The 13,581-nt window shown below is 55.8% G+C and overlaps 6 protein-coding genes across 6 annotated transcripts; 2 read left to right on the top strand and 4 right to left on the bottom strand.

Moving 5' to 3' along the window:
* Positions 1-1,680: 1,680 nt before the first annotated feature.
* On the bottom strand, positions 1,681-2,687 carry LY79DRAFT_578619 (uncharacterized protein; the record flags this gene model as incomplete). The annotated part of the gene is made up of 3 exons (XM_060559960.1): positions 1,681-1,967; positions 2,150-2,183; positions 2,643-2,687. 3 exons carry the CDS (start codon positions 2,685-2,687, stop codon positions 1,681-1,683), a joined length of 366 nt encoding a protein of 121 aa, XP_060415501.1.
* A 476-nt stretch (positions 2,688-3,163) lies between these two features.
* LY79DRAFT_512699 (amidohydrolase) lies at positions 3,164-4,453 on the bottom strand (the record flags this gene model as incomplete). The annotated part of the gene is made up of 1 exon (XM_060554402.1): positions 3,164-4,453. One exon carries the CDS (start codon positions 4,451-4,453, stop codon positions 3,164-3,166), a length of 1,290 nt encoding a protein of 429 aa, XP_060415500.1.
* A 726-nt stretch (positions 4,454-5,179) lies between these two features.
* On the bottom strand, positions 5,180-6,054 carry LY79DRAFT_153309 (uncharacterized protein). The gene has a single exon (XM_060551075.1). It carries the CDS (start codon positions 5,902-5,904, stop codon positions 5,422-5,424), a length of 483 nt encoding a protein of 160 aa, XP_060415499.1. The 5' UTR covers positions 5,905-6,054; the 3' UTR covers positions 5,180-5,421.
* On the top strand, positions 5,755-6,553 carry LY79DRAFT_549403 (uncharacterized protein). The gene is made up of 2 exons (XM_060557469.1): positions 5,755-5,975; positions 6,130-6,553. Exons 1-2 carry the CDS (start codon positions 5,919-5,921, stop codon positions 6,361-6,363), a joined length of 291 nt encoding a protein of 96 aa, XP_060415498.1. The 5' UTR covers positions 5,755-5,918; the 3' UTR covers positions 6,364-6,553.
* On the bottom strand, positions 6,554-8,392 carry LY79DRAFT_549400 (fatty acid hydroxylase superfamily protein). Its single transcript, XM_060557468.1, has 4 exons — positions 8,023-8,392; positions 7,826-7,937; positions 7,616-7,759; positions 6,554-7,557 (listed from the first exon to the last, which is right to left on the bottom strand). Exons 1-4 carry the CDS (start codon positions 8,034-8,036, stop codon positions 6,904-6,906), a joined length of 924 nt encoding a protein of 307 aa, XP_060415497.1. The 5' UTR covers positions 8,037-8,392; the 3' UTR covers positions 6,554-6,903.
* A 1,792-nt stretch (positions 8,393-10,184) lies between these two features.
* On the top strand, positions 10,185-12,687 carry LY79DRAFT_153286 (ATP synthase regulation protein NCA2). Its single transcript, XM_060551074.1, has 2 exons — positions 10,185-10,321; positions 10,419-12,687. The coding sequence occupies exons 1-2, from the start codon at positions 10,305-10,307 to the stop codon at positions 12,409-12,411; spliced, it is 2,010 nt and encodes a 669-aa protein (XP_060415496.1). The 5' UTR covers positions 10,185-10,304; the 3' UTR covers positions 12,412-12,687.
* The last annotated feature ends 894 nt before the right edge of the window (positions 12,688-13,581 follow it).

Genomic DNA, 13,581 nt, shown 5'->3' with positions numbered 1-13,581 from the left:
CCCGTCCCTCGGTTGACTTCCCAGGTGTGGCCAGGTGCGGAAGGAGCTATGGTTTCGGGGAGTGGAAAGGTGTGGAATAGCTCAAGAGCCAATCTTGACGCGTTGAGTGTGTCGTGTCGTCCTGTTTTGGTTGCCAGCAGTTATGACCCAGTATTTACGATGGGATGGATCGAAAGGCTTCTTCTCGCGTGAAAAGTAAGGGAAAAAAGGGAGAGAAGTGCGTGGCTGGGAGTGGAGGATCGACTGGTTGGTCGATTGGCTGGCCGATTTGGAGAGAAGGAAGGAGAGGGTTGGCCGTGTACGCGTCGAGGAGGAATTTCGGTAAGGCGGAGAAGAGACAGGCGTGGCAGGCGTGTGGCAGGCGTGACAGGCCCCAGGCTGACAGACAGCTTGTTGTTTCTTGCTCGCCCGCGGAAGGTACTTTCGGTGTGTACCTTTCTGAGCTTGAGAGGTACCTTTCCTGTATAGCCTGGCTTCCTTACCTGGGTCTCGTCCCCCTCTCCTGCCTCAACCCGTCCGTTTGGGGGGCGCCTTATGCCGTGAGACAGACAAGCTGGTGAAATGGGATGGGCTCGGCGGCATCCAATCGAGTAATAGAGGCAGACGTGGACGAACAGAGCAAGAGCAGCCTTTCCATCTTAGCTCAGCTCGTCTGCCTTTCGACACCGAACCTGAGCATTGCAACCTGATCCAAGGTACCTATTCTGCAATACTTCCCTGCAGTCCCTCTCTGCGTACCTAGGTAATGCCGCAGCATGCCGTGTTCGAATGTGCTTTACGGATTTCGGGACGTCATTCTGGAGTGCGAAGCTTGGTCACCTACCGGTGGGAGGCGACAAAACAGACATACAGGTAGGTAGGTTGCCAGCTGAGAGCTGTTGGGCATACGGAGTGTCCAGACACGCACGCACCTCTGCCGTGGGGTCCTGGTTTTTGACAAGCAGTATCCATACAGCGCCAATATGGACTCTATCTGACACACTGCTTCCGTGGTTCTGGCAACGGAACCATGCATGTATTGTGAACAGTCGACATGATACTCCAGTGTATTAGTTGATACTTCTCGAGCCGTGGTCGTTATCGCCGGCATAGTCATCAAACCCTGTTTGTCAGCAATGTGACCCAGACCCTTCTGGATCCGGATTAATTACCTCATCCAAGCCATTCTCCACAGGAACCAATCCGGCACTCCCATTTGCCAATCACGGGGAAACACACTGCAAAAGGAGAGCCGACGGACTTCTCGAAATGGCCGACGAGATCAGGGCGCCTGAGGGATCCATGCGGGGAGGTTCTCCGCATCCTGGCTGAATGGAAGAAAAGAGAAAGGAACAAAAGAAAAAGAAAAAAAAAAGGACATGGGGAAACGGATGCCCATAGAGCACATTCTTCCCGCATGGTTGGTTTGTAAGGTGACCGCCTAGCAACCGCCCAGTACAGGAGGTGCCTCCCCGAGAAGTGTTTATTCACAATTAGTCATCGCCCCCCCCCCTCTCCCCCCTCCCCGGCAACAACCAACCGCCAATGTCCAACTGCCAGGAAGGCCCTCTCTCTCCCCTCAACAGCGGACACCTAAGCGGCTCTGATAACACAACACCTGTCCTCCCTGGACGACCGACGAGATGGATGGGGACGAGGCTTTTCCTCGGCCACCAGGAATCGCGACTTCCGACGTTTGACTTACATAATCCTGCGGGCCTTGGCGCGTATGGCATGCGCCTGTGCTCGCTGCACCTGGTGGGGTCTGTGCGCGCTCCAGAAGATCTGGCCTGCTCGCCCGGATGACTCCCTGGCCAATGGCGTGTTATTCGCCGTATTGACAGGCAGTCCGGCACTTGTACTCGGCTCACTCCGGCCGACGAAATGGCCAACGACAGCGATGCAAGCCAACGGAGATATCAAAATGACACTCAGCGCCAGGTGTGCTGTCATTGTACGTGTCTTCAAGCTCGGTGGCGGTGGCGATGCTATGCAGACCATGTTCGACGTTATAGACGCCGCTCAGCGTAAATCCGCGGCTGCCCAACCTGCCTGCTTAGGAAGCGCATCTTATTGTTGTAGTTTGGGAGAGCGATATTTCAATCCTTCTATCCATGGATAGTCGTTCTCTGATCTAGCTAGTTGGATCATACCAACTACTTCAATTTACCCTGGGGTGAAGTCACTTCGCCATCCATCGACACCTACATTACATTGTCAGTATCTCATGCATCCATCGGATCTCGAACATGAAAATTATATTCATCAGCAACGCCCATGCGACGCCAATTTCTCTGCGTACAAGGAGCATTACCAGAGTCCCGCATGTTGGACTAGTCGGGCGAGTTCAGTAATCGCCATACCTCGGTTGAGGCACACATATTCCAAGAGCATGACAAACTCGGCCGGATGGTATCATCGAAGCAAGACCATCAATGGCAATTGGCCATACGTGCTTCCACCCTGCCCTCCGCTACCTGCGAGTGGCAGCTGCCGCCATGATGTTCCTTACAAAGCATCTAACAAGACGTCTGTAGAACGTCCTGCCGAGTCTTGATTGGACTCTGCATACGAACAGATACCCTGCTGCGCATCTTCTTGAAAGCAGATCTTGAAATAGAGCCACTAAAATCAGTCAACTTCTAATATTGGCCCCCGCTTACTGGAGCATCAGGAGGGCTGTCTCGGCACTGCATGCGTGCGTGCATGCGTGCGTCGTATCCAGTCAGCACGTTAACCGCTAAGCTCCCCCTGCTCCGAGCGAAGTGAACGGAGGCAAGCCCGGTTCCAAATCAACTGCCGAGAGAGTCGACAATAATGCAGCTGCTGATGGCATCATTGCCCTCGTTGGGAGCTCCATTGGTTCTGTGTTGGACACTGAAGCTACGTCAAGCCACAGACCACACGTGGAAGGCATTCCGAGGCTAGTAGGGAAGACAGCGTTGGACAGAGGGAGCCGTGGCACCTTTTTTTTTTTTTTTTTTTTTTTTTTTTTTTTTTTTTTTTTTTTTTTTTGGCTCGCCGACAGGCGAGTCGCTGACTGATCGCAGGCGGATCCCCGCAGTGACAGCAAGCAGATGATTCTTTTCCTGGCGAGACCGTTACATTTCCGCGTTGTACCGATACGTACTGGCCAGCCATCGGGCTGTATACCCTTATGGCAGTACAACGCGTGACATGCGCCCTACGGGGACTTGAACAGCTTGCCCCCTTTCCAAACATGGGTGATGTTTTCCTTCTTCACCAGAACCTCAATATCATCCAAAGGGTTCTTGGCGACGGCGATCAGGTCCGCGTCATACCCTTCCTTGAGTTGTCCACTCAGCGGCGCCATTCCTCCGAGAACCTCTGGGCCGTTCGCGGTGCCCGCCTCGATGGCCTGCAGCGGCGTCATGCCGTTCTTGACGGCCCAGTACAGCTCCATGGCGTTGTTTCCGTGCGCGAGGTCTTTCGTGCGGTCGCTGCTGCCGCTGTCCGTGCCGAGCGCAATCTTGATGCCTCTCTTGATGGCCAACTGATAAGACTCCTTTGCCTTTTGCATCAGCTTCTCAAACTTGCGTGCGATGGGGGGCGGTAGCTGTGACGGATCTTTGCCTATGGTGGTCACGACGTGGTGGGTGGGGACGAAGATGGCGCCCTTCTCTAGCATGGCATCGGCAACCTCGTCGTCGAGGTACATGCCGTGCTCGATGCTCTTGACGCCCGCCCTGAGCGCAGCCATGATGCCCGCCTTCCCAATGGCGTGAGCGGCGACGGCATGACGGCTGCGGCCCGCCTCCTCGACGATGGCCTTGAGCTCCTCGTCCGAGAATTGCCTGTCCTCCGGATCATCCAATAGGCTCAGGACGCCGCCGCTAGAGCAGACCTTGATGCACCGCGCTCCCCGGCGGACGAGCAGTCTCACCCCCTTGGTGCAGTCGTCCGCGCCGTTGACAATGGAGCAGGGCCCGCCACACTCGGCAAATCTCATCACCGTCTGGATGGGGAGGTCGTGCTGGTCCCCGTGTCCTCCGGTGATGGACATGGCGGCGATGGCCGAGTACACGTTGGGTCCTACCAGGCGCCCCTTCTCGATGGCGGGAACCAAGTCCCCGGCATATCCGCCAAGCTCTCGGACAGAGGTGTATCCCGCCATCAGCGTCTCTTCCAGGTCTTGGACGGTGACGGCGCCTACCAGGGCGTTAGATCCCGGCAAGACTTTGATCAAGCCGGTAGCAAAGTCGGTGACAACGTCGAGGCCGATGAAGTGGGTGTGCACATCCCAGAGGCCGGGCATGACGACCGGGACGTGGACCGGCCTGACTGAGCGGTACTTTCCCGGGAGGCTGTCATACTTGCCGACATGGACGATCTTGCCGTCCTCAACAGCGACGGCAGCGTTCTTAACGGGGTCGCCACGGCCCGGGATAAGTAGCTCAGCGACGATGACAGTGACGTCCAGTCCCGCCGCCTGTATCTCTTTCTCTGGAGGCATTCCGGAAGCTTACGAGGTGCTTCAAGCTGTGGTGGTGGATGGATGGATGCGAAAAGACATCCGCCACTGCAGGCCGATAGGGCATATGCATGTTTAATGGGCTGCCGGAGTTTGACAAGCCGCGAGTTAGAAAGCTTCTGGGTTTCAAATATTGGCAGCTGCGTGAACTTACGGAATCATATTGATGAAAAGGTAGTAGTGAAATCGGACGAATCCAGAGTTATAGACCACTTGCCATCTCTCGTCATGGACGGATTCGAAGCGCGGGGTAGCGCACCCCGGAACTTTGGGTCAAGGATAACAGCATGCTGACAAAAGCCCCCGAGCTTCTTGGCGGATTCGCGCCGCAGGAAGTGAGCAATTGTGGGACGGGGAAACAAGCTGCCAGATCCAGGTACGAAAGGGAGCACGATGGGCGATCCTTCGCGCGGCTCGCGGAAACCCTTACGGGCCACCGCCCTGGGACAATGACAACGTGGGACATCAGTGGCTGATGGGCTTCAATCGCCGGCCTTCCTCTTCCTGCGCCAATGTCCGATCTGCCAATGGCTCACGCATGCTGCAGACGCGGAGTTGACAATACGGCGAAGAACATCCGTCTCTCTATAGGTCGGGTAGCTGGGCGGCAGATTGGCATTGTCCAGCGTCGAATTTTACCCCTGTGACCCTGCCGTTCCCCAGCTTTACCGGTTCAAACCCACTTGAACATCACCGGTTCTCTGTCTCTTGGTAGCCGATTTATACTCGCCTTGCAGGAAAGGCAACTCGTAGTTCAACATGTGTTCATGTAAAAGAGAGGATGAGACTATAAGAGACAACTAGGTGACTGGCCAATCTTATCAGGACCCCCACCCGAGCTCGACAGCGGCAGGGGTAGGTACATCCCTACACGGCAACCTTCAAACAGTCCCGCGGGCTCTTCTTCACTACCTAGGTAGGTATTGCGCAGACGCTCTGCAGAACTCATATCACTGCTCACCCACTCCCTCTCTAATCATCTCCTCAGAGATGAGCGCCTCGGTCCTCCTCCGCCGCCTCGCACGCCAAACACCGCGATCACTCACCGCATCATCCATCTTCTCGAGAGCATCGTCGTCATCGCCTCGGCCCGTCGAGCAGCCACACCGCCACCCGCACCGCCGAGCCATGTCGACGACCCCCGCCGCCCCGGCACAGGCCACAGCCCGCTTCTCGCAGGGCTCCGACGAGGCCTCGCTGTCCGCGATGCTGGAGACGCTACTGGGGGCCGGCCGCTGGGCGCTGGTGAACGACGGGGAGGCCGTGGAGAGGAGCTTCAAATTCAAAAACTTTGCAAAGACGTGGGTGCGTGACATCTCACCTCCCTCCCATAGCCCCCTCTCATTGCTGGGTCCTGGCCCGTGAAGTCGTCCACGCCTCGGCGTGGGTGAACCAACCCGACAAAGCATGTGGCAGGGACTGACGAGGCACATATATAAAGGACTTCATGACGGCCGTAAGCCTGCAGTGCAAAATCCACAACCACCACCCCGAGTGGTCCAACGTACGTCCCGCCAGTCCATGAGGCTCGCCGCGTTCCCGTTCTTTTTCTTCTTCTTCTTCTTCTTCTTCTTTCTTATTTTTCTCCGAACTGAATGAAGTGGGCGGAGATGCAACACTGTACTTCCTCCGGAGCTGACGAACATGCGCGGGCCTAGGTCTACAACACGACCTTCATCCGCTGGACGACGCACAACCCAAAGGGCCTGTCGGATAAGGACCTCAAGCTCGCTATGATCTGCGACGCCCTGGCCAGGGACTTCGGCGAGGTCGAGGTGCCGCCGGCCGCCGGCGTCGAGGGCGACGGCGAAGCCACCATCAGCTGCGGCATCAGGGGCCTGGCCGATAAAGCCGCGGGCACGGCAGGAGACTGCTGCACGCCCAAGAAGTGAGTGAAGTGGACCTCCGGCTCCCTTCCTGACCCGGCGGCTCTACCTGGTTTCGGGAACGAGGTCCGGCTCACCGTGGAGTAAAAATATCCTTAATCGGACCCGCGCAAAGAACAATTGTAACAATCATGTATACTGTCAACGGACACAAAAAGGTTCAACCAGCGTGCGAAAAACAGAAAAAACAGTGAAAGTTGTGCTGTAATTAAGTAGTCTACTGTAATGCCATTTGTCTGGGTGGCCTTCCTATTATATACGGCAGAATTCGCATAAATCGTCATTTCCCCCCCTTGCACAACCATCAATCCCTCTTCGAACGCCGCTCCAATGAGTAATTACGTAGACTTTAATGGCCTCGGCGTCGAGCCTCGTGCCATTTCGCGTCCTTGCGATTCCCGTTCCCGCCGCTTCTATACGTCGTATCATGAGGTGCTCAACCGGTATCCAGAGCTGCACTCGAAGCACTGCCCATGAGCGTGCTCCCCTCGGCACATTCGCGTGTCGTCTCGGTAGGGCGCCGAGCCAGAAAGAAACATGGCGCATTTACTGGGTCTTCTGGGCCTTGATGGCCTTGAGCTTCTTCTCGCGACGCTTCCTGTGGGCCTCGACACCGGCCTCGGTGTCGAGGCAGTAGTCCCACCAGCGGAAGCTGGAGGAGTAGTTGCCGATGAACTTCTCGTGGTGGAGATCATGGTGGTCGGCGCCGGCCCAGAAGGGCAGGATGTGGCGCAAACTCCAGGGGAAGTCGTAGCCACTGTGGGCGTCAATGGCCTGGAAAAGGCGGAGGACGATCCAGGCGTACATAGTCAGGAGGTGGAGGTCGCCGGTGAGGGTGAGCCAGAAAATGGGCGTGCCGACAATGCCGATGCCGAGGAGCATGACTTCAATGGGCGAGGCGTACTCGGCGGCGAGGCCGAAAGGGGTCGAGTAGTAGTGGTGCTGCTTGTGGATGGCCTTGTAGAGGGGACCGTAGTGCAGGGCGCGGTGGAACCAGTAGTGCCAGGTATCCTCCACGACGAAGAAGATGGAAATTTGCATGGCCATCTTCCAGAGAGGAGGGAAGGGGACACCGTACTCCATTCCGCACCACGTGGCGAGGGGATGGAAGAGCCAGATCTGGGGCAGTTCGACGGTGAAGTGGCTGATGAGGACGACCATTGCGCAGTCCCACTGCTCCTTGAGTGTCGGCATTTTTTGCTGTTGAGAAAATCAGAAACCATCATCTTGCCGGCTCCATTGGAGCGTTGCTGCTTACCGGTTGGATCTTGTACTTGTGGAACCAGGGGATGAGGTCGCAGATAATGAAGGGTAGACTGCGGCCGAAGTAGATAGTCTCGTGCATGACAAAGCTCATTATGCCGGTAGCGAGGGTGTCGTTTTGCATCCAGAGATACCAAGCCTGGGTGGAGATGGAGTGTTAGCCACATGGCCGAAGAGTACGATGCGTGGAAGGGTATTGACGTACGGTCCAGAGGCGCTCGAAGTAGTTGAGTTGGACATTGTACTTCGAGACCTCCTCAAAGACGCTGAAGTAGGGCTGGGTGTGGTTGAAGGCCGTGTTAATCACGGTCGAGTTGCTGTTTGAAACAAAATCATCAGTGACCGTCCCTCCAAGATTGGTTCAAAGGGGCATTGAGGCTACAGGTACACTGGCGAACTCACATGAAGGAGGCCATAATGGCGGGGGGTAGCGCAGTGTTGCGACTTTTGCTTCAACAAGCAGATGCCGAAAAAAAGAAACGATGGTGGGAAAGCCAAAGCCGGCAAAGAAGAAGTGAGTGAAATATCGCGGTCACACACTCTCTCTTCTTCGACAATGCGCGCCGAGGTAAAGGTAAGAGTTGGGCTTGGGTTAGGGGGGAGGAAAAAGACAGCGAGCGGCAAGGCGAAGGGTCCAGGGCCGGGTCTTGTTGAGGTTTTATCAATGGATCATTTCGGTTGACGGGGAACGGAAACAGCACCTGCAGCTTAAGGTAACGGGCAAAGGTATTTTTTTCCCCATAGCGACTCTGAAGGGTAGGTAAAAAACTACTATGTAGGAGCAAATTGTTCTATGAAAACACCCCCTGAGTGCTGGATAGAGTGGGGTCCTGCTGGTGTGAAAGAGCCTATGGGAGGCTGTGTCTGCACATCAGGCCATGTAGTTCGTGGGTCCTTCCGTCTTCCGTGGTGGATACCAGCCTATGAGAGACACGCGTGCTCTGGTAGATGGGCCGGGCGGTGTGCAGGGTACGTACACAAGTAGGTGGGTAGGGCGGGTACCTAGGTGGTAGGTTTAGGTATTCAGAGAGATTTCGAGAGGCAAAAGGGCGTGCAAGTTGTGACCCTGTTGGGTTGGCACCGCCAATCACAGTGGTTGGAGGGGCGGTAGTGGCGTTGATTCGAGTGCACGGTTCCTATGGATCATTGAACAAAGCTCCTCTTTCCTTTCTGCTGTTTGCTGTTGACTCGTGTTCAAGCTCCCAAGGTACAACAAGCACGTTGTTGACAGTGGCGGCGGCATCAGCAGCAGCAACAACAGTCTGATCCAATGACAATGTAAAATCGACGTCGAACTGAGAAACACCAATAGATGTTAGATGGGAGGCCAGCAAAATCTACCTGTCATTGGAGCGCCCCTCTACCCGCACTGTGCTTGCCCCGTGACGGACAATACTAGGAGGCCGATTCTCTATGAAGTATACTTGATAGACCTGCCCTATCTTATCGCCCTGCATGAAGCACCTCGCACCTTGACTTTTTCTCTGTTATGCCTACTATGTAGTAGTTGGCGTTGCGTGGACGGCGCGGCCGGGCTGAATTGGAGTCACTTAGATGGATGTGCGGTACGTACCCAGTTAGGTACCTCAACACGAATACGAATATGGGGGGGGCGTTGCACTGTTGCACGTCTCGCTGGTGTCTTGGACTTGGCGCTACTAGTTTGGAGCAGTCCGGAAGATCGAGGAGGAATGACATTTTCCCATAACAACTCTGCCAGTATCCGATTGCCGATGCGGTCCATCTGACCACTGGGTGCGCCGTCGCGCCACCGCGTCGCCTTCGTGAGCTTGTCAGAACCGGCCGAGGACGTACCCCCCTGTTGGGATGCGATGCTCCAGCATGGCGAATTGACCGTTACTTATCGCTGCCACTTTTCCATTGGAACTTTTAGACACGGACAGAAGGGCACATGGCACAATGGCGTCTCACGGTTGAGCTTGATCCGACCTATTGCTCAGTGACTTCTATCCGTAGCTTGTAGTTGTAGTGCACATAGGTTCGGCTTTGTCAGCTTGTAGGTAGCCCAGATACTCTGTTGATAATTTCATCATCCAATTTCTAGCCAGTTTACATGCCCCTTGTGTAAGAGCAGCTGCAGTGCCATCTGGCGATATGATGCTTATCCTGTATCGAACCTGTACGTCTTGAGCTTTCGAGCCGCTATCAAGGTAACACAATGCCCGGCACCGGCAACCATGCAATCTTTCCCAGCGGGCAAAGAACCGTATGCTGCCGTTATCCTCTCTATTTTCCGATTAGACTTGCACCCTTGCCAAACATGCCATTTTGACAACGCTGTGGTGGGCCTGTGGTCGCGTTTCGCTTTGGGATGCTGCTCTTGGCGCGAAGCCGTGGCACCGATGCTGTCCCGGTGGTCTGGCTCCGTCAACGACGCCAGCTCACTCTGATGGACAAGACACCTCAGGCACCCACCCATCATTCCGCTCCCACCCACCCTTCACCGCGTCGTTGGCCCCCACAGGCCCAGGCCCGATTGTTGTGTTGCCCGGGGCATTGGCATTTGCTTACCTGATGACGTCTAAACCATACTTCCACTGGGTTCAGTCTGTGTGTGTCGAATCCCAACCCTCACGCGACTCCGGTCTTCACAGCCCCGGCCCCAAGACTCACGCCCGACGCATGAATGTGGAGGAGGAGTGCTCTCTGAGTGAGAAGCCATAATGTCTGTTGTGGCCGAGTAAGTATATTCCGTCTCATATTTCCCCCTCCTTTGACCTTCCGTCAGCCCAAACAAAACAACCCGTTATTGACATCCGCCTTTTCCCTGCGCACAGCCAAGTCCGTCGCCTAGACGCGCAGCTGGACCGGATCCCTCTGGGCCTGAGCCTCTCCCAAGATGATGGCGAGCTTTCTGCCGAGGAACATGGCATTTTCAACTCTGCCGCGGTAGACGCCTTGTCGTCCCCGAGAATCGACGAGCTCCTCCGCATCGCGAGAGCTCTATCCACTACTTCGTCCTCGCTCTCCCTACTCCCTTCCCAGAGGATCCGCGCCCTTCTGCATCAGTCGAAGCTCGCGGAATGGGATTTTCACGCGGAGCAGAATGAGGGGGCTGGCCGAGGTCATTACCAATCCGAGATCGAGTGGCTACTCATCAGCAAAGCCACTGTGCAAACCTATGGAATCATCTTAAACACCCTCCTGGACCAGATCATCCCCCTGAGCGACGAGATGTGGTACTGGGACGAGGTTTTGAGCTCTTACACTTATAGCAGTATTTACACAGTCCAGACGTCGCCTTTACGTTTGTGGGCTCTGACCAAGGACGTCTATCGCGAGAGCAAGCATCGCATACAGAACCTCAGCCAAACGCCAGGAGACCTCGTCGAGTCCACGCGGACTGGCCTGTCTGATCAATGGAAGCAGTTCTATGGCATCGTTCGGGACAGTATCAGGGACTCCTCGATCACGACCCTTCAGCGCAAGGTCCTTTCGCCGGTGGCCCTGAGTCGCGGTGAGGCCAGGAGAAAACTGGCACATCTCAGACGTTTGCGAGATATGATCGCAAGCGGCCTCGGCGTGCTGGTTGACGAAGGACTGACATTCGGTGGCGACGATGACGACGACAAGAGCGAGGCAGGTGTCAGCAGCCACGACTGGAAAGGTGTGGTGGAGAGGAGCGTGGCCCTCATGGACATGGTCCTCAAGGAAGCTCTTGTTCTCGAGTCCGGGGTTGCCGAGTTTGAGGACAAGGTGTTCGCCGGCGTAGAGGAAGATCCAGAACTTAGTATCCACATCGAGGACGCCAACGCTGTAGAAAAGCCCTCTGTTCTCGCCCGACGTCTCCTCAACATCCTCGATACCGGTCTCCCCAGCCATGTCGCCACGGCGCAGATGCTTGTACGTGACAACGGTCGCCCGTCACGATTCATTCGATACTGGTTGCCCGCGACAGCGGCTCTGCTGTCATCGACGACTATCCTCCGGCTTCTCGCCAACCGGCGTGCAGAGATTCTCGGCTGGATTCAGGACATTGGTGCTACCATGCGCGACTTTTGGTTCAACTGGGTTGTCGAGCCGACACGCAAGATTGTGGGAACTATCCGCCACGACTCAAGCAGCGAGATCGCCATCATGAGCCGGGACAGCCTCAAAGCCGATCGTGAGAGCTTGGAGCGCATGGTGGTGGACTTTGCCTTGGACAAGCCTCAGTTTGTAGGCAATGGCTCCTCCCTCAGCGACGCCCAGATCGCCACTCTCAGGGCCAAGGTCGGCGAAGGAGACGTCACGCCGGTGCTCCGCGCATTTGAGAAGGACTTGCGAAGCCCCTTCGTGGGCGCCGTCAAGGGCGACCTAGTTCGGTCCCTTCTCATCCAGGTGCAGAAGACCAAGGTCGATCTAGAGGTGGCCATCAGCGGGATCGACTCTTTGCTCAAGAGCCAGGAACTGGTCTTTGGCTTCGTGGGTCTGACTCCCGGTGTGCTCGTCTCCATTGGCATTGTTCAGTATCTTCGCGGCATCTTTGGCGCTCGCAAGGGAGCCCGTCACAGCCACAAGGCTGGGAAAAGCATCAGAGTGTTGCGCAACATTGACCGCATCTTCTCGGAGGCGACGCCGTCACAGAACAACCTTCTCTCATACAAGGACCACGGTCTCCTTTTGTGCGAGGTGCACGTGCTGCGCAGCCTGATGCAGGGAGTGCTTCCCCGCGACAGGCAGAGAGAGTTTCTTGAGGATTTGGATGACCTCGCCAACCTGAAAGGCATTCAGGTGCAGGTTAGAGCGTTGGATCGAATTCGCTGGGCCTACGCCAGGTGGCTCCAGTGAATGTGAAGGAGGGGAAGAAATAGCCTTGGGCGCAATAACGATTCGCATGGATACACGGTCTTACGGGTTTCAGCATTCAGGTCACTTTTACTATGCACAGCGGGAACTGCCTCTCAGCGGAACATGTACCCTATCTGTACATTCGCTGGAGGCATCACGAATTGTCAACAGAGCATCACAAACTGGCACCGGGGCTTAGCAGGCGGCATTTGTCACTAGGGACAGCGGTTAAAACAAAAAGTCGATTCATTACACACAATTGCACATGATTACCTAACTGGTGGCGTTGTTGACCGGAACAGGCTAGAAACGAAGGCTGAGCGTCGGAGTTGGCCAACCTCCCAGGGGACATGGTGTGTGAGACGGCTGCCCCTTGTGATCATGAGCCGCCTACCGAGTACGGATACTAGAGCAGGTACTTTGGGTTCCTGTGACCGAGCTTTGGACCTGGACCCTGAGGCAAGACAGTGCGATGACGTTGCTTCGGAAACCCCCCCACCCCCCCCCCTGGCAAGCCTGGCGGAGGCGGGAGACCGATGGCAGCTGGCCTAGCTGGCACTGAAGAGGCAAGGGGCCGCGATAACTCGAGCCTCGAGGTAGGCAACGATAAAGACACCCCGGGAAAGGGGCTCGTTGCACTGTGATGTCTTCAACGAGCCGGTTCCAGTGGTGTTCCTACATTCCCCTTCTTTCTATGGCCAGCAAGGACGGCCAATAGGTAGGACAGCATGTTACGGTGCCCGGTAAGGAGACGCGACGACGTCGGATCGGCGTCGGAGGGGAGGAAAGGTTGGAAAAGAAGCAAAACCTCCACGGTCGATCCAAGCGCATCTGCAGAAAAGTAAAGCAACATTGGGTTATCAGAGAGCAGCGTAAAGAGAACAGCGCATTGCACACCTTGCAAAACGGAAGAAGAAAAATATAATTCGTTAAAGGAGCCAGCGTAATACACGTTTCGACGGTACACTAACAGGTATCCAGCCGATCAAGTTCGCCGCTGGGCAACAGATCCGTTAGTCCCTGTCCCAGCGGTTCCAGCCAGCATCAAGCACAAACAAGCACCAGGTCACGGTCAAGCAAGAAAAGGCCGGGTTGTGTCTTACCCCAGACGACAGCACCACTCTTCCCCCCTCCCCCCCCCCCCCCCCCAAAAAAAAAAGCCAAGCGATT

This window comes from Colletotrichum navitas (genome assembly GCF_030913465.1).
Source record: "Colletotrichum navitas strain CBS 125086 chromosome Unknown LY79scaffold_20, whole genome shotgun sequence".
Taxonomy (NCBI): domain Eukaryota; kingdom Fungi; phylum Ascomycota; class Sordariomycetes; order Glomerellales; family Glomerellaceae; genus Colletotrichum; species Colletotrichum navitas.
This window is presented reverse-complemented; position numbering and strand designations above follow the sequence as displayed.

Excerpts from the sequence above, each read along its gene's own strand:
- LY79DRAFT_153309 (XM_060551075.1), bottom strand. The coding sequence starts at position 5,904 with ATGTGCCTCGTCAGTCCCTGCCACATGCTTTGTCGGGTTGGTTCACCC.
- LY79DRAFT_549403 (XM_060557469.1), top strand. The coding sequence starts at position 5,919 with ATGACGGCCGTAAGCCTGCAGTGCAAAATCCACAACCACCACCCCGAG. Across the intron at positions 5,976-6,129 it reads ACCACCCCGAGTGGTCCAAC|GTCTACAACACGACCTTCAT; the intron begins GTACGTCCCGCC and ends GCGCGGGCCTAG.
- LY79DRAFT_549400 (XM_060557468.1), bottom strand. Across the intron at positions 7,760-7,825 it reads ACTTCGAGCGCCTCTGGACC|GCTTGGTATCTCTGGATGCA; the intron begins GTACGTCAATAC and ends ATCTCCACCCAG. Across the intron at positions 7,558-7,615 it reads ACAAGTACAAGATCCAACCG|CAAAAAATGCCGACACTCAA; the intron begins GTAAGCAGCAAC and ends TTTTCTCAACAG.